The sequence below is a fragment of the Danio aesculapii genome, chromosome 16 (genome assembly GCF_903798145.1).
Source record: "Danio aesculapii chromosome 16, fDanAes4.1, whole genome shotgun sequence".
In the NCBI taxonomy this organism is placed as follows: Eukaryota; Metazoa; Chordata; class Actinopteri; order Cypriniformes; family Danionidae; genus Danio; species Danio aesculapii.
In genome coordinates this window covers 17,444,465-17,468,239 of record NC_079450.1, presented here as the reverse complement: position 1 = coordinate 17,468,239, position 23,775 = coordinate 17,444,465, and the positions used below count along the sequence as shown (strand labels likewise).

The 23,775-nt window shown below is 34.8% G+C and overlaps 1 protein-coding gene across 1 annotated transcript in view; it reads right to left on the bottom strand.

The window, feature by feature from the left end:
- The window catches only part of stt3b (STT3 oligosaccharyltransferase complex catalytic subunit B), a 102,319-nt gene that overhangs the window by 6,904 nt on the left and 71,640 nt on the right, over positions 1 to 23,775 (bottom strand). Inside the window, exons 6-13 of the mRNA XM_056474745.1 lie at positions 17,296 to 17,394; positions 16,950 to 17,096; positions 12,412 to 12,460; positions 6,178 to 6,332; positions 3,204 to 3,415; positions 2,574 to 2,761; positions 2,318 to 2,489; positions 633 to 806 (exon numbers count right to left, since the gene is read on the bottom strand). Coding sequence (XP_056330720.1) covers positions 633 to 806; positions 2,318 to 2,489; positions 2,574 to 2,761; positions 3,204 to 3,415; positions 6,178 to 6,332; positions 12,412 to 12,460; positions 16,950 to 17,096; positions 17,296 to 17,394 — 1,196 coding nt within the window. The remainder of the gene's footprint in view (positions 1 to 632; positions 807 to 2,317; positions 2,490 to 2,573; positions 2,762 to 3,203; positions 3,416 to 6,177; positions 6,333 to 12,411; positions 12,461 to 16,949; positions 17,097 to 17,295; positions 17,395 to 23,775) is intronic.

Genomic DNA, 23,775 nt, shown 5'->3' with positions numbered 1-23,775 from the left:
GGGACATACAATAAAAATACATACTATTATTAGTGCTGGGCCAAACTTAATCGCAATTAATCATGACATATTTTAAGTGTGTGTGCTGTGTATATTTATCATGTATATATAAATACACACATGCATGTATATATTTTAGAATGTTTACATATACACACATATATATATATATATATATATATATATATATATATATATATATATATATATATATATATATATATATATATATATATATATATATATATATATATAAAAAAAATACACACGTCAAAACAAACCTATTTAGTGCTGGGCAAAAACAAATCGCATCCAAAATATCAATAAATGTTAAATAACAAAAAAAAAAATTATACCAAGCAAATAAAAGACAAATAGATAACACTTTATGTAATAATAACAGATTTGTAGATATTATAGTAAATGAATAAAGTACATTCATAATTAAATAAACTTTACATGTAATAAAGACTTATGTTAATATGTACATATGATAATGTTAAAACCAAAAATATATAAATTTAGTTAAAAAAAAAAAAAATTCTGATTCTTGCTATTCTTGCTCACCCTAATTTATAATTATAACAAACATACAGCACACTGGACATAAAACAGGACAGATTGACACTGACCCGAATGTCTTTAGGGTGCTCTCCTTCAGCAATGCGCACCATCCACAGAAACTTGTTGATATCATCTCCCGAATAGCCGATCACTCCTCCGAAGATGATCAGAACATAATCCACATCCAGTGACTTCATAATCTCATAGGCTGCACTCTCATTGGAGGACATTGCTTTTCCCACCTGCAGAACACAACACCGCATTAGTGCCGTACTCTCAGTGTCCTCAAGATGGCGCAACTGAGACAAAGTGTTGGCAAGTCAGTTCATTTTTGAAGGAAACATTTTATGCCACTTTTCATGAGATGTCAAAGTATCAGAAATTACAGCTCAAAATACCAAAAGATCATTCCATTTTATCTTGTCAAATGTACCACCATTATGTTTTTATTAGTGCTGGACAAAACATAAATCTCATCCAAAATTGACAGTGTGTTTTGACAATTTAAGTGTGTACACACACACACAGTTCTGTCTGGTTCTTGAATCTGATTGGCTGATAACCATGCGATATTCTGCAAACAACAACACTCGTACAGCCTCTTCACCCTTCTTCCTTGGTTTTTTTAGCTGGCAATGTAGGTGTTTAGATTGCAAAAATGCACTTTATTTATAAGGATAGTGCCTATTTTACATTTTTTATAATTTCTGAGAGACAGCACGTCAGCGGCTATTAGCCTGTCATTGAGCAGACCAAAGATTGTTGACGTTGTCTATCTACAAGATGGCAACAGACCACATAATAAGCCCTTAGAGGAGGAAAAACCCAGCGCAATTTTAAACTTCAGCTGATCAAATCATTATAAAACTGGTAAGTGACTTTCTAAGTCGATCTCTCTTTTGTATGCTGTAGTGCTGTATTTATACCATAGTAATTGTAGTATGCTGAGTGTGAGATAGTTCTGACATATTAGAAATGTATGTATCTTGTGTTGGCCACTCTTGGTATAACAAGAGTGACTTTCTTTGAGTTCTTTTTTTTTTTGTTGTTGGCCATCTGTTTGTTGCTAATGAGATTTTTGTTTTGCTACCGCAGACTAGTTCAGTAAACAGAAAGAAGAAATGGCAGCATGTATTTAGTGTTTTTCCTTATTGCAAACAACACTAATCTGGTAGTGATTACGCTGCTTTGGCTTTTTCGGGGTTAATTATTGTGATCTCCTGATTGCAACAAAGACTGGGAGATATCCATGTAGACTGATGACATTTCATGTAGTTCAGCTTTATAATCTTAAAATGTGAGCAAAATCACCTGTTTTGTTACATTACGCCAGAGTATTATTCAAATACTAGCCCTAAAGTGACGTTGGTGAAGGAGCAACAGTTTCTGCTGTTCTGACCGTCAGCTGTAGATGTGAATGGCGGAAGTAGCTCCTTTTACAAAAGGATTTTGAGGTTCTCTGTGTTTAATTTTCTTTTTTTATATACACAATCATGTCATCGAACTGTTGTATTAATGCAATATCACATGAGTAGCAGTGCGATATGGCTGTATATCGTGACTGGTGGGGCAGTAAGGCATGCCTCCCACCAGTGCTGATATAGAGCCACATCGCACTGCTACTCGTGTGATATTGCTCATTTAAAAATAAATACACACATGCATGCATATATTTGAGAACATGTTGCCCTGAAAAGTCCTATTTTCATGATATGTCCCCTTTAAATGAGCGTTAACAGTTGGTTTTCCTCACCAGTGCTATGTGGCTGTTATTCCATGTGTTGTTGTCCACCAGTGTGGTGCGGTTGGCCATGCCTGCAATCTGATAACCGTAGTCCCACCAGGACATCACTCGAGCGTGCTCATCTGTATTCTGCCTGAGCCAGTAATACGCTTCACGGAAATCATCCAGAATGTTTCGTGATCTGAAGGTAAAGTAGAATAAAATCAATAACTCAAGTTTTTCTGCTTTTAAAAAAGAAAACGGGCTGACATGACCGTGTGGTTACCCGTCATGGTTGTATGATGCCAGCACGACACTGGGACTGGAGTAGGCGTTGCTGGTGACCCATGTGCAGTGCACTGCGAACATCATCAAGAGCATCAGCATTAACATGGTCACGATGCTTCTGATGTTCGGGCCCAAACCCTCTTCTGGGCGGTCCTGCTCAGACACGTGCTTTCGGACTTTACCAGCCTGCAAAATACACACAAACACACCAGTTGGATTTCAAACAAACAAACAGACAAATAAATAAATGTATGTATGTATGCATGATTAATATAATTAACCATTCCAAATTGTTGTTAAGCCAAACATACAGTCTAAAATAGCAAATAAAAAAACAGAAAATTCATAGTTTCACACTAATCTATTAAGCTTTATTTAAAAAGTTGTAATATTTTTTAAATTACAGATTTTAATATTATTTTACAAATAAAATATTACATTATACATTATTAGAATATAATTTTTTAACATTATAGTTAAATCTATCACTGTATTAAAAAGTATAAACACATTTTTAAAATATATATATATGTAAATTGTTTTTATATTTTAATTCAGATCTAATTGTAAAGTAAAGCTTCAACTGGAACTTTTTTCCACCAAGTCTGATCTCTGACCCTTAACTGACCTTATCATAGAGGTTGCCCTGATTCCTCTTGTCATCCTCATCACTGCTGTCCTCAGCCGGTGGGTTTTCACGCTTCAAATCGTCCCCTAGGTAGTGTTCGAAGACGCTGGAGAAGGCGATGGCCGAGAGCATGCAAACCACTGGAGTGAGTGTCAGCATCAGACGGACCATCACTCCTGCAAAGTAGACCGCGCTGATGGCATACAGAGCCACTAGAGGGCGACAGAGAAAACACCAGCTATTATTCCTGCAGATAATTAACTGCTGCCTGGTGTTTATAACCCTGCACTGAATAATGCCTCCAGAGAGATTCTCAACAGCACCCAAATGGGCCTTTATACATGTCGCAACATGTCCTCTGTTCACAATCCCTTGTTTGTTCTGCTCAAAAGGCATCAGGACCGTCATGACACCCATTAAAAAACATCAATAATAATAAAACAAACTCTTCAGGGGACTGAAACTATTTCAGTGCATCCTGTTTTCAAGTTCCTCCATAAATGAAAATGCTCAATGCAGACATCAAAATAGAAGAGGTACAAAGAGGATACAAACACTACAACTTAAAATTGATCATAATAAAGTCTGCTGAGACAGAGAGGGAAAAAATGATGGAATGAGCTTTAGTTGTACTTCTGGAGGCTTAATATTGAGCTTTTTCAGAGAATTGAGGGACAAAAAGGTTTAAGGCAAAAATCGGTGAGCAAAAACTTTCTTCTAAGCTTTCATTTTCAACATTTTTGGCTTTTATTAAGTGTATTTTTAGAAAACATCTAAAATAGGGCAGCACTAAATATCGTTTCAGCATTGATATCGCAATGTGTGCATCCACAATAGTTACGTCGCAAAGATATGCAGTGTTGAGTTGACTATGCAGCTTAATCTTTACATTTACATATACAAAACCATAAAGCACTGTTTATTTCACTTTTATCTTGGCTTTGTTGCATTCATTTATGCTTGTAGTTTATTTATTACATTTTATGCATGCAGACAATCATCCCTATCAATCAAAATAAATACATTCGGTAACACTCTGGATAGCAATTCTCACTATTAACTACAGTAGTTGCTTAATAGGATGCATGTTATTGTGATATTGGCTTTTAAAACTTATGTACTCCATATTCTATATTTTTAATCCTACACAATATCCAAACTACTTTAATAACTATTAATAATGAGTTTATTGAAGCAAAAGTCATAAGGGTTTTTAAGAGTCAAAATTGAACCTTAAAACAAAGTGAGCAAAAATCCTTTTCAATAAATGCTATTTAATCATTTGCTGAAATTAGAAATCGATAGATACACTCAACGACCACTTTATTAGGTACACCCTACTAGTACCGGGTTGGACCCCCTTTTTCCTTCAGAACTAGTTTAATCCTTCGTCTCACAGATTCAACAAGGTACTGGAAAATTACTCAGAGATTTTGTTTCATATTGACATGATAGCATCACAGTTGCTGCAGATTTGCTCGGAGAGATCTGGTGACTGTGGAGGCCATTTGAGTACAGTGAACTCATTGTCATGTTCAAGAAACCAGTCTGAGATTATTCGCACTTTATGACATGGTGCGTTATCCTGCTGGAAGTAGCCATCAGAAGATGGGTACACTGTGGTCATAAAGAGATGAACATGGTCAGCAACAATACTCGGGTAGGCTGTGAGTTGACAATGCTCAATTGGTACTAATGGGTCCAATGTGGGCCAAGAGAAATATCCACATCATTACACCACCACCATCACCAGTCTGAACGGTTGATACAAGGCAGGATGGATCCATGTTTTCATGTTGTTGAGGCCAAATTCTGACACTACTATCCGAATGTTGCAGCAGAAATGTAGACTCATCAGACCAGGCAACGTTTTTCCAATCTTCTATTGTCCAATTTTGCTGAGATTGTGCGAATTGTAGCCTCAGTTTCCTCTTCTTAGCTGACAGAAGTGGCACCCGGTGTGGTCTTCTGCTGCTGTAGCCCACCCTCCACAAGGTTGGACGTGCTTTGCGTTCAGAGATGCTCTTCTGCATACCTCGGTTGTAATGAGTAGTTATTTGAGTTACTGTTGCCTTTCTATCAGCTCAAACCAGTCTGGCCATTCTCCTCTGACCTCCGGCATCAACAAGGCATTTGCGCCCACAAAACTGCCGCTTACTCGATATTTTCTCTTATTCTCTGTAAACCCTAGAGATGATTGTGCATAAAAATCCCAGTAGATCAACAGTTTCTGAAAAACTCCAAAAAAAGACCAGCCCGTCTGGCACCAACAACCATGCCATGTTCAAAGTCACTTAAATCACCTTTCTTCCCCATTCTGATGCTCGCTTTGAACTGCAGCACATCGTCTTGACATAATGCAGCAGATGTCTATATGCCTACATGCCTAAATTCATTGAGCTACTGCCGAATTTGCGTTAACAATCAGTTGGACAAGTGTACCTAATAAAGTGGCCGGTGAGTGAATAATCGCAGAAAAACAAAACATCGCAATCTCAGATATTTACGAAGAACATCATTAGGCCTAATCTAAAATATACTTTTGAGTGTTTCTTTTGTCACACTTTATCAATCTGCATCTGTAGACTGATTACAAGTCATATTTTTAAAGATTGTTTTCTCAAAATTAGTTTTTTCCCCCTCATATTGCATTGAGCTCAACAAATCTCAACTTCAGCTGCATTAACTAATGTTCAGCATTTACTGTTGTATTTGCAGTATTTTCTTAATTATGGAGTGATAAGAGATACCCAAACCCCCCTCCATAAAAACATTTACTCTAACATGGCAAAATACATAAAATAAGAATTTAAGCTCATCTTTAGAGAATAAAACACAACGCTAAAACTCAGGATTCTCTTCAGATTTCAGTTTTTTTCTAGCAATAAAAAGGCAGACACAAAAGCTGGCATTTTGTGAAAACCGTTAGACAGATGAACGTGAGCTGAATTGCAAGGCTGTTAGAAATGCTCACCGAAGACTCGCTCATCGTTGATGTTCTTGATGCAGAACCAGAGGCCTGCTGGGAAGGTGCAGACTAGGATGTGCAGGTCAAAGAAGAAAGAAACCCAGGTTGTGGGCTGGTGCTCAGACACTGAGGCGATGATGGGGATGTGGATCTTTGCATATCTGAGTACAACAGACAGAGAGGGCTTTATTAGCTTACCATGTAAAAAAAAAAGCTACAAATAAAACTCACTTTAACACTGTGGAAGAAGTCATTAAGCTAATCAACTTTCAAAGTCACCATCTGGTTGGCTGAATTCTGCTAGATTTCTGTGAGATTTCACATCCTTTAATGAGATGCTTAAAAAAAAAAAACAAAGTAATTGCTGCCAATTACTGTTCTTTGTTACACAGTCTAACCTGAAAGACTCAAAATCAGCCAGTTTTCTCATTCAGTTCATATGAACTAGAGCTGGGCAATATATAACCATGTGCATTTTTATTCTTTGAAAAGACAATAAAGAGAGAGCTTATAGTAGGATCAGATCAGTAATCTGTGGTGAACTTTTACCTGTGATTTAGATTTAGAAATGTTTAGGATTATCAACAAACTGCAAATGTGTGTACAGAATAACTTTGTACAATATGATCTAACAGCCTGCCTGAGGTTCTAATGCCCGTCTGGTCACTTTAAAAGTAAACTACACAAATGACCTGACATTATGTCAGAGGGCTTGGTCTTGTGAAACATTTGTCAGAAAATATGAAAAAAGAATTGGCTTATTGACAGACACTAATCACAAAGAGTTTAATAAAGAGCTCAGAACCTATTTAATTTTTTGGTACAATATAATCTTTGATTCAGCTCAGAAGAAGCCTCATGTGCTGGATCATCGTGCCTGTCCTATTAGAAATGTATTGAGGGACTGCAGTTTTACACTGATAAAAAAAAGAAAATGTTTGTTTTTGTTTTATGCGAACAAATCATCAACTGGAGGGATGAAATCAAAACCTGATTTTAATTTATAGTGATAAGCTAACACTTAAGGCGACTGTAAATCAAGAGACCAAGACCTTGAGTATGGTGAGAATGAGTGAATGACAGCTTCTAAAATTGTCTGAGAGACATCCCCTTATGCCCAGTAGGCCTAGCTTGTGTTTTATTTACTTTTTTAAAAGACAAATATAATGTAGAAAACTATACATTATTTATATTACTTCAATAAATTATATTATTTTTATATTAATGGACAATGCACAGATATTGAGGTTTCACAATGTTTTTACACTATATTACTTGAATCTAACAAGCTTAGTTTACAATGTTTGCAATGTTTACAGTGTTCTACTTGCATTAAATCTAAATCCCAAATATCAGAAATGACAATAGATTGTTAAGATTTAATTAATGTCAATTTTAATGTCATTGATTAATGCACACACTTGATAGATTTCATTCATTCATTTTACCTTTTGCTTTGTCCCTGGTTTATCAAGGGTTACCACAGTGGAATAAACTGCCACTTACTTGACAGATTTATGCATTTTTAATTTAGGATTTTAGGTGTTTTATGTTTGGTAAAATAATTTCTAATTGCGTCTTAAGTAATTTTTAACAAATTACACTTTCTTGTCCCAACGGGTGGATTTAGAGTTTTTTGCAAAAAATAAAAGTGGATTTAGCTGGTTTTGAGATATATATATAAATAAAACTTCACATGCATCTGTGTGCTGGAGATGTATTCATTACTTCTGCACTAAAATATCTGTTTTTATATTATTAGTAGTATGAGCCATGATCAATATGTTGACTATTTATTTAGCAGTAAAATTAGCCTGGGTGATAATGTTGCCTTATTAACCAAATTAAAGTGTTGACACTTCATTTGTTTTGCGGTAAAATTAGTCACTGGTAATATTGTATTGTTTTTGCAGTGTGTTATGAGCTGTCAAACAGCATGTGTATACATTTCCAGCAAATAAATTGCAAATTGTAGCATGTAGCAAAACATTAGCATCTTGGGTTTTATTGATGATATCACCAGTCACTAGTCAATGTCGACTAGCCTTTGATAACAAAAGTCGACTTCCAAAAGTCGTTAAACCCCTAATATATTTTTGTTAACATGAAATAAATCTACTGTATCATGCATCATTTTAGTCACTTTGCCCAGTGCAGACTTCATTGATGAGCAGCAAACACCTTCAAAACTACAATTAAGGTGACATTTTACACACCCTTAAACAGAGTTTCCTTCTGATTTGGTATTGCCTTTAAAACCCATTTAAACTGTTTGAGAAAGGAGCTCCACTGAATTGTGTCGGTTTCAAAAGCAAAGCGTCCACAAAATCCATATCAAAACAACACTTTGAAGAAAAAAAGCCTCTTTTAGATCACTGAGGAGCATCTCCAGCAGCAAACAAAAAGTTTCCCTCCACTCCCCAAGGACAAAAGTTTGCCTTATAAAAAGGAATGAAACCTAATAAGTGAAACAATGTCAAGACTTCGGACAAGCGAAAAGCTCACAGTATGTGCTAAACTGGGCGCAAGACAGGGGGTTGTTTGTTGTGGAGTCTCTGCTCATCAATTTCCCTGCGTTACTGCACTCAGTTTTGGCCACTATCAGTGTTGTGATCATTATCTGATGACCTGCCCTTCGCTATCTGTGCGGACTGCAGTTCAGATGGCTGACTGCGCACAGCGAGACTCTTGCTCTCCCTGCAGAGCTGCTGCATTGAGGGAGTTACACATTTATGAATTTATGATGGGAGACTTTTCACTGAGGGCAAAGAACAAGCCGCCGCCGGAAGCAAACAGCATATGGGTTTACGGCGGCAAGAAACGGTGGTAGACTTGCAGGGTTGATAACATAATCGAGGTTGTGATGTAGGCTAGGGGGGGCTGCACAATACATTGCTTCAGCTTCTATATTGCAATGTGAGCATGTGAAAGATGTACAATCGCAGGATATGCAATGCTAAGTTTATATACTTAATATATTGCAGGATTATTATCGTCCAGAAGCCACAGTTTAGAATACGAAAGTATTTGTGGAGTTTAACCATAATGGGGTGAAAGTTTAGGAATTATTTTGAAAATTTCAAGAGTTTAAATAATTTAAGCACAATAAATGATACCTTTTGTGGCTTTAATAAAGGTTACTTTTATTTAATTATTTATACAATAAACAAAACAAAAAAATTTCATTTGATTATTGAATTTCTGTACCTAAATACTGCTGGACTCCCTTAAAAGTCCCGTTTTTTACAGTTTTATTATTTTAATATTTTCTTTGCTCTACCATATTATTTGATGCTTGTAATTTATTTACTATATTTTATGCATGATTTACTCATCTACAAAATCATTGCAATCAATTTAAATTAAATTCTTTCTAGAGATTTTGAGGCTACGGGTTAAATAAATGCATACATAAATAAATGCATAAATAAAGGCATAAAAATAAATGCAAAAAATAAATAAATTCAAAATACATAAATAAATGGTAAATAAATAAATGCATAAATAAATAAAGGCTTAAAAATAAATTCATAAATAAATGCATACAAATAAATGCAAAAGAATTAAATGCAAAATATACAAATATATGCATGAATAAATAAATAAATAAATAAATAAATGAAAAAAAACGAATGAATAAAAATGAATGCATAAATGAATGAATAAAAAATGCATAAATAAATGGTAAATAAATATATGCATAAATAAAGGCTTAAAAATAAATGCATAAATAAATGCATAAAAATAAATGCAAAATATATAAATATATGCATGAATAAATAAAGGAATAAATGAACGAATAAAAATAAATGCATAAATAAATGAATGAATAAAAAATGCATAAATAAATAAATGAACAAATGAATGAATAAATAAATGCATAAATAATAAATAAATGAATGCATGAATAAATAAATGCATAAAATAAATGAAAAAAAAATGCAAAATAAATAAATGCATGATTAAATAAATGCATAATAAATGAATGCTTAAATAAATAAATGCAGAAATAAATGCTTAAATAAATAAATGTATAAATGCATAAAAATATAAATAAATGCATAAATAAAGGAATGAATAAATGAACGCATAAATGAATAAATAAATGCATAAATACATAAATGTATGAATAAATAAACGCATATACAAATGCCATAATGAATGAATAAATGAATGCTTCAATAAATGCATAAATAAAAAATTTATAAATAAAAAAATGAATGAATAAATGCATAAAGAAAAATAAATGAATTAATAAATGCATAAATAATAAATGAATAAATTCCTAAATAAATGATTGTATAAATAAATAAATAAATAAATAAATAAATGTGTAAAAATATTAATAAATGCATAATATAAATGCACAAATAAATCAATAAATATCATGCAGACCTAATATAGGCCTATCAGTAACAACATCCTAGAAGCAGCTTGATACACAGTTGTAAGATTCTTTTCTCTCCATCAAATGGTGATGCACTAAACCGAAAGTCCTGAAAACTTTTAGCTAAGAGTACACTAGACACTTTAACCAAACACCCAATATGCAATGCAGAGCGAGTGATGTGACAAAACTGGAACGTTTTGTGAGAACTTGCACTCAAGCGCATCTCTCAAAAACACTTGCAGTGACAGGTTGATTGCAATGGGATGGAAATGTTCTAGCATTGTCGCATTGTTCGTTTCTTGTGTATATCATTTCTTAAATTAGTCGTTTCATGCTGCTACGAGAGCCGATGGGAAGTTGAGTGCTTGAGTCTCGGTCTACTGATGTATAAAAGAGCAATAAATTACATCAGGTACACTTCAGAAGTTTAGCTTTTGGAGGTTCAGAATATACTTTAGATGACAGTCAGGACAAACAAAACGTACGAGTTTCAGGAAACTGATGAAAAGTTGTTTGGGTCACATTCCACTTCAAAATCAATAAAAAATATATAGATTTTTTAGATTATTTAAAATGTTTACAATATACAAATTTTCTGAACAACTGAGTACATTTCCCCCCTATAATAATTAAATACTTTTTTTAAATAAATAAATTAAAAACAAATAATAATATTTTAATAATAATAAACAACAAAAAAATCTGCAAAACAATATTCTCTATGCAGATATTATTCTCCATAATATTCTCGTCAGGTAAGGTCCAACAGATACTTGTATTCATTTGTTCCAACTGCAGTTGGGTTACTAAAACTTGTTAACAACAAACTAAACAAACTGATTATTGTATTGTTTACTGTTATTTTATGTTGTCGAGTGTGACTTGTTGCTGTCAACTATTGCTGTAAAACCTAATAGCCCTTCAGGGACCAAAAAAGAGAGAGAGAGAAAAAAAAAAAAGAAAAGATATTCTAATCTAAATCTTATCTGTCTATCCGTCCATCCACCCGCCTATCTATCTATCTATCTATCTATCTATCTATCTATCTATCTATCTATCTATCTATCTATCTATCTATCTATCTATCTATCTATCTATCTATCTATCTATCTATCTACAAATGTAATAAATATAAATAAAAAGCAAAATAAATAAAATTAGAAAAAAATAAGAATAATATATGTATATACACACACATATACATATACACACATATATGGACACACATATACATATACACATATATATAGACACACATGCACACGCACACACACAATGATTTATAGGTCAGCTACAGTGAGTTTGCAAACGAAAAGATTTTATTTTTGGTTTGATAAATGAAAGCATACATTTCAGCAAATCAATAAAAAAACAAAACACTAAAAACTGTGTTCATATTAAATGTTGAAAGATCTAAATAATGGTTAATTTAGCTAAAAGCAAATTATAATAATAAAAAAGCTAAATGTTGATATTTTAGGGTTTATGATAAAAAAAACGACCCAAACATTTTTCACAGATTCAGCTAAATTCTATCAATCAAAAATAAAGGCAAATAATAATAACAATCTGCTGTTATGTAGTGCTGTGTGCTTGTGCGCTAGCACCACCATTTCATTTGTGTTTTGAGTGCATATGAACCAAAGGCAGCTATTCACAGAAAATTTAAGCCAAACTAAGAGCCCCACTTACACACAAATCATGCTACATACTTGAGCCTGCGACAAAAATCAGCTCTTTTGTTGTTAAGCCGTTTAACGGGGTGTGCTAATGAGCTATTAGCAACTCACTCATACCGCCGAACACCAAAACAGAGACCGTATGCAATGTAAACGGTGCGGCATACTTACCCAGTGTCCCAGAGAGAGTAAAAACGCCCACTCCAAGGAGCAATGTACCCTGAAAGCACATTAACACAACAGAGTGATTAAACACAAACACGCGCACGCAAACCACCCGGCCGTTACCGACTCAAGAGCACTTTCAAGCAGCTTCTGAGGCGCTGACGAGCCTGGACAACATCCAGTGAACCTTAATACCACACATATAGCCGGCAACGTTTTCAATTAATCTACAGCGCGAGACTGCACTCGGTTCGAAAAGCAGTGTGGCGGGCGAAGGGAAGTGCTTAATGAGATCTCAGAGGCCTGCTGCAGACGAGGCCCTGCAGAAGAAAGATTAATGAAAGCCCCGGGTGCGACGGGAATACAAGCAAATCACCCTGACTCCATATATACCGGCAGAGGTGCCGTGTTAAGAGGCTGAGGTCAGAGAGTCACGCTGCATTCAGGTAAGAAGGCAGAGAATTGGACGTGACGCTGTGGATGTGTTTTTCTACTCCTCCACTGAACGCTGTTTGGTTTAGGTGATTTAGTCAAGGGCGAAATCTAAAAGAAGTTGGCGTGCGGATGTCATCAAGGGTGATGTGTTGCTTGCGAAAAGAAAAAAAAAAAGTGTTTGATAGTCTATCAGCACTGTGTCCTCTACTTGACAAGTAAAAAGCAATGAAGCTTTTTAATATTCGACGGGAAAAAATAATAAAAAAAACGTATTCTGCAAATCAGTCAGGCATGGGAGAAAAATGATTATGGTGCAATCTATTCATTGACAATGTAGCTAGCAAGTTGACGCTCGCGACCTTTTGATGGAGAAGGGTAAAATGTGAGTAAAGCATACAAACAGAAGCATTTTTAACACGGTACCATAAATTTACAGAGGCCTCATCATATACAGCATCTGTGTTTGATGGGATTTTATGCTACATTTGCATGTTTGCATGTACTTTATGCTACTTGCATGTTAAAGAGTCAGCAGTTCACCCAAAAATGAAGATGACCTCATTTACTCAGGCTCATGTGGTTGTAAACCTTTCAGTTTATTTCTTCGGTTGAACATAAAAGATGATTTTTTTTGAAGAATGTTGGCTTGCTAAGACCGTTCAGACCTAAAAAATCTTTCAGATGGGGTGCTAGTGGCTGAGATGCACAAAAAAAGAAACCAAAAAGCCACTCTGACGATATCCTTACACCTTTTTTCTTTCTTTTCTTCTTTTTTTTTTTTACAATCTCCTCACAGCATTCCTTTTCATGGGTGTTATTCTGACCTGAGGTAGCGATGATGCAACCCAATCAGAGTCCGTTCACATATCGTATCTAAAAACACGCGAAAAGTGCATGCCGCGTCACCATTTTCAATACTCTTTGCAAAGATTTTCATTTTCAAAAGTGCATTCAACATTAATGACTATTGACTTCCATTGTAGTTGTTTTTCTTACTATGAAAGTCAATGGGTCTTATCAACCAACATTTTTCAAAATATCTTCCTTTGTGTTCAAGAACAGAAAGAAACCGAATTAGATTTTGAACAAGTGAAAGTGACTAAATGGCAGAATTATTTTTGGTGAACTTTTCATTGAAACATGCAAACTTCCATTCAAGCATTACTTTTTTCTACACAGTAGTTCATACCTTTATAATCAGTAATATGTGCTTAATTAATCATATGTGATATTAAGGACACAATGAGACGACATATTTATAGCAAATAAATACATCTTGTTTCAAGGATTTGTTTTCAGATATTTAACAAGAACATTTTATTTATACGTTTAGATAATTGTATTTAAACATTTTTCAAAATATCTTCCTTGAACAAGTGAAAATGACTAAATGGCAAAATAGTTTTTTTGGGGGTGAACTTTTCATTTAAAGTGATATTTAAACATGCAAACTTTCATTCAAGCATTCTTTGTTTGTTTTTTTTAATAGAAGTTAATACTTTTATTCTGTAATACATGTTAAATTAATCATATATGACAATAAGGACAACATATTTATAAGTATACAAATAAATACAAAATCTTGTTTCAGGATTTGTTTTCAGATATTTAACATGCATATTTTATTGTATTTATATGTTTAGATAATTGTATTGGAAAACTAAAAATGTTGACAGATTTTTAGCAGTGGATTTGACATTCATTGCTATGACCTTATGACTAGGGGTGGGCGATATGACCTAAAATTAATATCACGGTATTTTTCATCTTTTGAACGGTGACGGTATAATATCGTGGCATTACTTTCAATAGCAAAATAATATACATCTCAAGGAAGAACAGACAAAAGAAAGTCTCACTTCTATCACTCTTTAAAAGTTTTGGTTTGGGTCATTGTAAATGCTCAGTCTCGTTATGAGCTGATCTTCATTTCTCTGTGTTGGTGGAATAAAGCAGGCGAGTCAGCCGCACCAATTTATGAGCAGACAGAGCAGGATTCTCGCGATGACCACCAGCGCAATTCCGCTCTTTGTTATGAGCCGCAGTTTCAGTGTAAACTTAGTAAAGGTGAGTTTCTTTGGCGATGATGTGTACAGTGTTAGATTTTATATTTAGCGGACATTTGCACTGAACACGCGGTGAATGCAACGCATCGAGATTCGGGCACCTTCTCCGAAAACACTCGATTGATCTCAGCTGGCGGATCAACATTTACCTCATGTCATGATCGCTGTCATCTGCGCCATTATTATTATTATTATAACTTTAGGTGAGGTTTGCAAACCTGTGCACTTTTCACTCTTCAGCCGTTTGCATTTCCTGCAGTAACAAAAGCTCCCTGTTATCTGACAGCAGGAAGCGTTGTGACTGACAGCTACAGTATAAACCAATACAGCAGCAGGGTAGAGCGATTGAGCAAGTTTTTAGAGAAAATCAAATCAGGTCGCACTACAACCATTATATTCAGACACACAAATGCTCCCAAATATATTATGAGGGCGAATAGATTAAATTTCAGGCGCTCATGCGACCAAAATGGTTGCAATTTCGAGCCCTGTAGTATAAGGACATGTATTCAGACCACAACTGAACGTTTGAAGAAAATTGAATGCCTTTTTATTTAGAATTAGCTATTATTGATGTAAATGCAGCCGTTCAAGGCGCATAATTGATTTATTACGGTATTGACGGTATTAGAAAATCCATGTCGTGGCGCAATGTCACACCGGTGATGACTATGACACCGGTGTACCGCCCACCCCTACTTATGACAATTCTAATATATATATATTTTAAAAATCAAACTAATGCAATCTTAATGAGCCTAAGAGACTTTTAAGAACAATAAAATATTTGAGCTACCCTAAAAGGTAAACTGTTCAACAGTTTTTCTGAACAACAACAACAACATTTAAAAGTCATTGGACAAATCCATATAGAGTTGAAGTCAGGATTATTGGCCCTCCTGAATTTATTTCGACACAAATTGTTAATGCTTCCAGATTAAAAAAAATTCCAATGGCCGAAAAATAAAAGAGGAATTATTACAAATTATTAAAATGATTATGTATGCATGTATGAACAGATTATAACAACAGTTCATTTAAATACTTACCTAATATAAAGCTTAAATTTACATTAGACGTGATAACCGTAAAAGCATGATTATTCTTCAGACTATAATCGTACAACCAAAATCTATAATTGTTGCATCCATAATTGTTATGCAGTTAAAAACAGAACATATGAATGTGTCTGAATGTAGAAGCCTACTTAAGCAATGCACTGCTTTTGTTGTGCCTTGAAATACAACGTTTGAATGTTTGTATAAAAAAAAAAAAAAGCCTATTGTACAATGCACTGATATTATGTAGTTTCAATATACAATATATTAATGCTTTAATGTAGAAAAATACAACATGAGTGTCTTGAGGAGCAAAAATACAACATTATGGGCTCTTATATGCTGTTGTGTCATCACTCATATTGCAAGTCATATCTCTCCGGCCCCTCATTTGGGATGCTTTTCATGAACTGGCCCCCATGACAAACTAATTGAATAGCCCTGCCACAGGCTATTAAATGAACTGAAATGGTTGGACATGATGACGGTAGCAATATGCACATTAATGTAATCAAGCGACATTTACTGACATTTCGGGCCGAGCTTAGCACCTTTTCATTGAAAATAGGTGGCAACACTGCTGTTTATACAGTCTATTTTATTCAGCTGTATTTGTAGGTGATTGGATGTGTATTGAATCGATTGGGTAGCTTTACATAAAGATAAATAAAGACCCATTTCATAAGATTTTAGACCTACAGGACAATATTTCAGTCAATTTAAGACTTTAAGGCCTAAAATTTTATTTTTGAAATTGAAGACCCTGCGGATAGCCTGTAAATACTCAAATCTTCTCTGGAAGAAAAAATATTATAGAAAATACTGCGAAAAGTTTGTTCTGTTAAACATAATTTGAGAAATATTTGAAAAAGAAAAAAAAAAAAAAGCACAGGGGGGGCTAATATTTTTTACTTCAACTGTATATATTGTCGTAGTCCCAAGGTTTTAAAGGCAAGTAACTCTTTACCTGTCTTTTTGCACTCACCTGTGTAAGTAAGGTAAATAACCGTAAGGAAAACCACCCCCGCAGCCAGAGAAACACCTAGAAAGAACAGCGTCTGGAACTCCTGTCTGGTGAGTCTGTCTTTCAGATACTGCAGGAAAGCGTAAGCCTGAAGCAATGCAAATACACCTGCGAACACACACACACATGCACCATTAACCCACGTACTTAACTGCTTCTCACATTTTCCCAACAGCCATGAACTCCAGCTGCTGATCTGTTGTCACGTAAACAATCTCCCAGATGGATTTGTGCTGAGAGAACGGCTCTATAAATCAATGTAAAAGTGCTGATGAGTTGATGAGGAATGGCGTTAAACCAGTTTTACCTGCAGCAGCCATGTGTTCACTCGTCCGGATGGGTTGGAAACCGACAAAGGGGATCTGCATGGACAGCACCAATCCCACTATATAAAAGGTGCTGTAGGCTGAGAAGAAGAAAAGAAGAGCAAAAATGAGAAGAGCAAGAAAGACGACTAGGAGAACTGTCAAACTTGGTGTGCGCAGATGGCAACTGTGATAGCATTTCAAAACGGCTGAGGACAAATGGATAAAGACAGCTCTTCAAGAGATGGTTCACCCAAAAATGATAATTCCTGCCTTTACATTCAAACGTCGTATGACTTACAGCCTTCAGAGGAATACAAAAGGAGTAATTGTGAAGACAAAATGTTCCAGTCTCCAAAAGAAAAAAATGCACAGTACACAAAGTACACAAAAGCCCCATAAAACAATCTTGAAAGGGGTCTACATGACTTGCTTGTGCACTTTATTCTAGGTTCCCTGAAAAAAAATGACTTAGCCTGTTCCTCGCATAAAGCTATCCTATCTTATGGCTTCAAAAGAGTTGGAATAGAGAGCATCAGTCAGCTTTTATTGTGTTTCTGGTGTCTTCTGAATGCCTCGGCCTTCATTCACTGGAACTACGGGGAATAAAGAGACTAACACAATTCTTCAAAATAACTTCTGTGTTCTGCGGAAGTAAGTCATGTTGGCCTAGAACAACATGAAGCAGAGGAAAAACGACAGCATTTTATTTTTGGTTGAGCTGTCCTTTATCCCTTTGATAAAAAGCTTGTGTTTCCCTCATTATTACGCTACAAATCAAGTTAAATCAAAGGTCTAATAGGTGATTGTTTTCAGAAACAAGTTTTGTTGGATGAAAGTCTCTTCACATCCTGATAGCAATCATTATATTTAGTGGTCCAGATGTATTTGTGCAATTTAATATTCGGTGGAAGGTGAAGCATCAAGAAAGAATTTGTCCAATCAAAACATTAGGGCTGTACATTATGATAGGCTGCCAGTCATCATATGAGTGCGTGCGACGAACAACAAGGTAAAAAAAAAAAAAAAAAAATGTAAAAAAATGAGATGACCATGTGACAGTTGTATGTTTGAACTTTGTATACGGAAACATTTTGGGGACATTTTCACGCAAGCAGGAAGTAGCTTATTCACAGGTGCGCTGTGCTATTTCTAAATAAGCGACAATATTTAGCTATGATGTACATTTTCATTTGACGTATTTATTTATTTGTTGTTTGTTGTTAACAATTGAATGTTATTGCCTGTACTGTAAGAAGGTCTAAGTATTGTACATTTTTCATACTGTATTTTCTGTTTTTAAATAATAATAATAATAATAATAATAATAATAATAATAATAATAATTAATATAGCTGCAATGAGCAAATATCTGGGCCAAGCAGCCCAGCGGCCACACCATAAGCACGGCGACAAGCTACAGAGCAACGGGAAAATTCTAGAACTTTTTGGCAGCATGGTCTGAGCCAAATCTGATGGAAATTGGGCTAATGATCTATGAAGGATTCAAAACAACAGATTTTCGAACTAATTTAAATGGTGGACAGGAAGTCATGTCAGTTAGGGAATAAATTATATCAATGTTCTCTGTATGATACAAGGAATCTGCAAGACCAGTCTCATGACAATAGACAAAACTATTCAAAAGTTATTTGATACATTTTGTATGATTTCTATTGATGGAACTGAATTGTCAATTTTACCCAGAAGGTGGCGCAAACTGATGTGCTTTGGTCAATGTCAGGTCAAGATCACACACTTTAAGTTTGGTTTCAATACTTTAAAGCATTGCAGTAAATCAGCCTGTAATATCATCTGGCAGCATTACATCAAGTTTGCGCATGTGCTAAATGACAACAGTTTTGTCTATCGACATGAATTCCATAACTTTTGGTCTGAAGATTATCAGAGTCGAATTTAATGAAGATTGGATCAACGGTTTAGGAGGAGTTAAAAAAAATGGTCTGAACAAAATCAAAATGGCAGACAGGAAGTTTGGTAGATTATGGCATAATTGGTATCTGTTGTCGGCATGAGCAAGCCTGGAAAAATAATAAGAACCAGAGCGGATACAATAGGGGCCTACGAACCTTTGGTGCTTGGCCCCTAATAATAATAAACTTGGAAAAAAAATGCTTTATGTTAATTTGAAGTTTCTGTTACTGTATTAAAACTAAGATAAAGAAATCAGATCTTTAGTGATTTAAAGTGATATAGTGAATTGGGGTTATAAACTTTTGATTTTTAATAATGACACAAAATAGTCGTCTCCTTAGAATTGAAAAGCTTTTGTTGTCTATCCTCAAGAAAAATAAAAATATATAATGTTCACAATCCAAATGAAAAATGACTTGCATATAAAATATGGGCTTGTATGGTTCTTCGTCTCAGGGCCTCATAAGTAATTTCCTAATTTTGCACACCCTGTTCATGCAGAAAGGATTACATCAATAGTGCGTTCACAGAGAAGATTCAGACCGAGAATTGCAGGCAAACGTCAACAACCTTTTTTTAACCCTGATATTGTAATTAAACTACACTATAACTCTTACTCTCTAGTTAATGCTATGTAAAGTTGACTAGTGCGCATTCATGCACTCAAGAGGTGTGGCTTTGAATGGTGATTTGCAGAGAGGAATGGAGGTTTTCAGTGCCATCAGGCTAACGTTTAGCATTTCTAAGATCTTCTATTGCACTTTTAATACTTTTGTTGAGCAAGGAACAAGGATCCATCACTTGTCAAAAGTGACATAAGTCATTTAATTCACTGCTACAAAAATAATTACTTCAAATAAATGCAGTTCTAGTGAAATTGCATTTATCAAAGGATATTGACCAAGAATATATTTCACTGTCTCCACACAAATGTCACAGCAGCAGTTCAACATTGATTAAAAAAATGTTCCTCAAGCAGTAAATTAAAATGATCATGTGTCATGAGGAATGAAGTAAATGACTGTAATTCAGCTTTGCAGTAATGCATTTCTCTTTGTATGCTTTGTATTAGGAACAATCTGACATTGAGATACTTTGCATTTCTGCGATGAGAATGCATCTTTATTTAGAGAGATTTCTTAATTTAAGATGATTTTTAGTGAATCTCAAATAATAAAATAATGAATACCTTACAAGCATAGATAAATACAATATAGCAAAGATAAACAAATTATAGTTTTCAGAAGAGTTTTCAGGTAATCAACACTGCAGTCTTTATTGCACATAATACAATCTTTCTTAAAGTTATAAACATTATAATTTCTGCTGGCTGGATGTTTTAAACAATGAAATGTTCACACAGTCACAGGACTTAAAGAGATAGTTCATCCAAAAATGCTAATTGACTCACTGTTTACTCATTCTTCACCTGTTTCAAACGTTTATGAGTTATGAACATACCTTCTTTTTGTGTTTATCATAAAAAAGAAACTCAAACTTTTGCAAAAAGTGAAAAGTGAAATAAAATTGGTGAGTAAAGTTTCATCTCTTTAAAAACACAAGTAGATCATAAACTTTTACTCCATTATAATTAAACTCTGCAATGATAATCAACTGTAATCCCAACTCAACATTGCATATCCTGTGATATAATTATTTCAGATGCACACATTATATTATCAACGCTGAAACAATATACACTCACTTTATTAGGTACACCTGTCATGGTCAAAACGATCTGCTGCAGTTCAAAGCGAGCATTAGAATGGGAACAAAAGGTGATTTAAGTGACTTTGAACATGGCATGGTTGTTGGTGCCAGATGAGCTGGTCTGAGTATTTCAGAAACTGAAAGGGCAGGGGCGTTGCTAGACATAAAGCTCTACTGGGGCACGTACCCCCTTCCCCCATATATAAACACACACATACTATATATATATATATATATATATATATATATATATATATATATATATATATATATATATATATATATATATATATATATATATATATATATATATATATATATATATATTATATTAATTATAAATAAAAGTATTCTTATTATTAAACAATTATTCTTCTAAGTAATCTTAAATGTAACTGAAAAACAGTGTTAAGACAACTGGAGTGATATGCTAAGATCATTTAAGAAATTACTTTTGCATAAATATTAATTTCATTTGAATTAAATTCTATAGACAATTCAATAAAAAAAAAATAAATAAAAAAAAGATGTTTAATAGGATTATCTGTTGTAGACTTGACACATGGCAGATTAAGTTTATTAATTTTATTAAGTCTTTACCTCCCTGACTCGTCATCCCTCCTTTTTGCTTCAAACAAAAAAATCTATCAGGAGGCACGCTTAGTAAGATCACCATCATATTGTTCAAACTTTAGTTTTGTCGATTTGCAAAACAAAAAAAGGCTGTTACGCTGGTTTTACAACGCATGAGCAGCGCGTAACAAGCAGGTAGCCTGCTTTTTTGGCGCGCATGTTTACTACTGGACCTAGCATCGGCAGAAGAGCAGCGCGTGCCAGAGGCGCGCGGGTTCTCTACGCACACGCGGAGATGCGTCAGTTTGCGTTTTGATTACATTGCTTTCGCCAGCATTGGTTCGGTTGCACATAGAAAACAACCGTCTTTATTTCGGAATTACCACTCTAAATAAATGCTCTTGCATATGAAGTAAATCATATCTCAATGCATTTACTGGGGCACTGGAGATTTTTACTGGGGCACGTGCCCCAGTGAATTGGGTCTAGCGACGCCCCTGGTGTGGGGGATATTTTCTTGACATACTTTGAGCCCATTAGTACCAATTGAGCATTGTGTCAATGCCACAGCCTACCTGAGTATTGTTGCTGACCATGTCCATCCCTTTATGACCACAGTGTACCCATCTTCTGAGGGCTACTTCCAGCAGGATAACGCACCATGTCATAAAGCGCAAATAATCTGACTAGTTTCTTGAACATGACAATGAGTTCACTGTACTCAAATGGCCTCCACAGCCACCAGAACTCAATCCAATAGAGCACCTTTTGGATGTGGTCTCAGCATGGATTCACATCATGGATGTGCAGCCGACAAATCTGCAGCAACTGTGTGATGCCATCATGTCAATATGGACTAAAATCTCTGAGGAATTTTCCAGTACCTTGTTGAATCTATGCCACGAAGGATTAAAGCAGTTCTGAAGGCAATAGAGGGTGTACCTAATAAAGTGGCCGGTAAGCATATTGTGCAGCCCTACTTTGATTATGCTTTTTTTAATTACAATTGTCATTTAAATAAATTAACTCTTGCTAAGCATCTGAACTGCAGTGTTATATTTAGGTTAAACCATTGCAGGTTAAACAAAAGAAAAATCCACTTTGCACTCTCTTGGTGCAAATGCTTAAAATTCTGCATCAAGGCACTCTTAATATTGTTAGTTCCTTATGATTAATTGCTGTAGCATTTTCCCCATTTACAAATTGCTATGGATAAAAGGCTCCGAGTAAATAAATGAAAAGGACTCTCTCTTAAGCACCACCACAATTTGCAAAGTATGACTTCTAAATGAAAGAGCTATTCAATTCACACTCGTTTCATACCAAATTTACATTTGTCCAATGGTAGCAGAGGTACTGTATGTGGGTCTGCCAGAAGCAGAATGAGGTTGTGAAAGCAGACGAGGGGCCTCAGATGTCCCTGAATGCAGTCTAATCTGGGCTCCTGTCCCAACAATGCAAGAGCAGTCAAGTAAAACAGCTAAACAACAGGACAAGACAAAAAAAAAAAATCTCCTTCAGAATGGAACACAGCCATTGTGTGCATGTTGAAGAGCTCATCCTCAAGCCAAAATTACCCTCCAGGGTGAGAGCTTCATGAGATAAAGGGTGAAGGAGACCTAAAAACCTTTGCATAGCAAATTAAACACGTGCAAAGAAGCTTGGGAGAGAAGTGTCCACCACATTATTGAACATTCGTTCCAAAGGGCCTATGAAGTGGCCAATTTTTAGCACTATTTTATGAGATCAACCCTTCAGTATGACAGAAGGGCTGGACTATATTGCAAAAAAAAATTATTACAATATCATGTGTCATATTATTCGATATAGATAATTAAATATTTAACAATACATTTAGGAATATTAAGATTTTAACCACTTTATTTTAATTTACCAACATTACTAAGGCAAAAAGTTAATAATCAATATTTAAACAAAATATCTGATCTCTTCATAATAAAATAAACAAGTGCTAAAGAGACTCAAACCTGATGATAAAAATGTTACAAAATGTGTGCAATGATAAAGCGTAAATACAGAACAATCAAAGCAAACTAACGTGCAAGTAATAACGATATAGTAACCCTAAAAACTCTGTCAACAACAAACATTATGATAATCAAATTGGAGCATTCAAGGAACCAACTATCATTATTCAAATCATACAGCAACATTTCAAACTGTGAAGTTCAATGACTAAATTAATCCCCTAATGGGGGATAATGGTTGGGATGCACAAGAAAAGAAACCAAAAAGCAACTCTG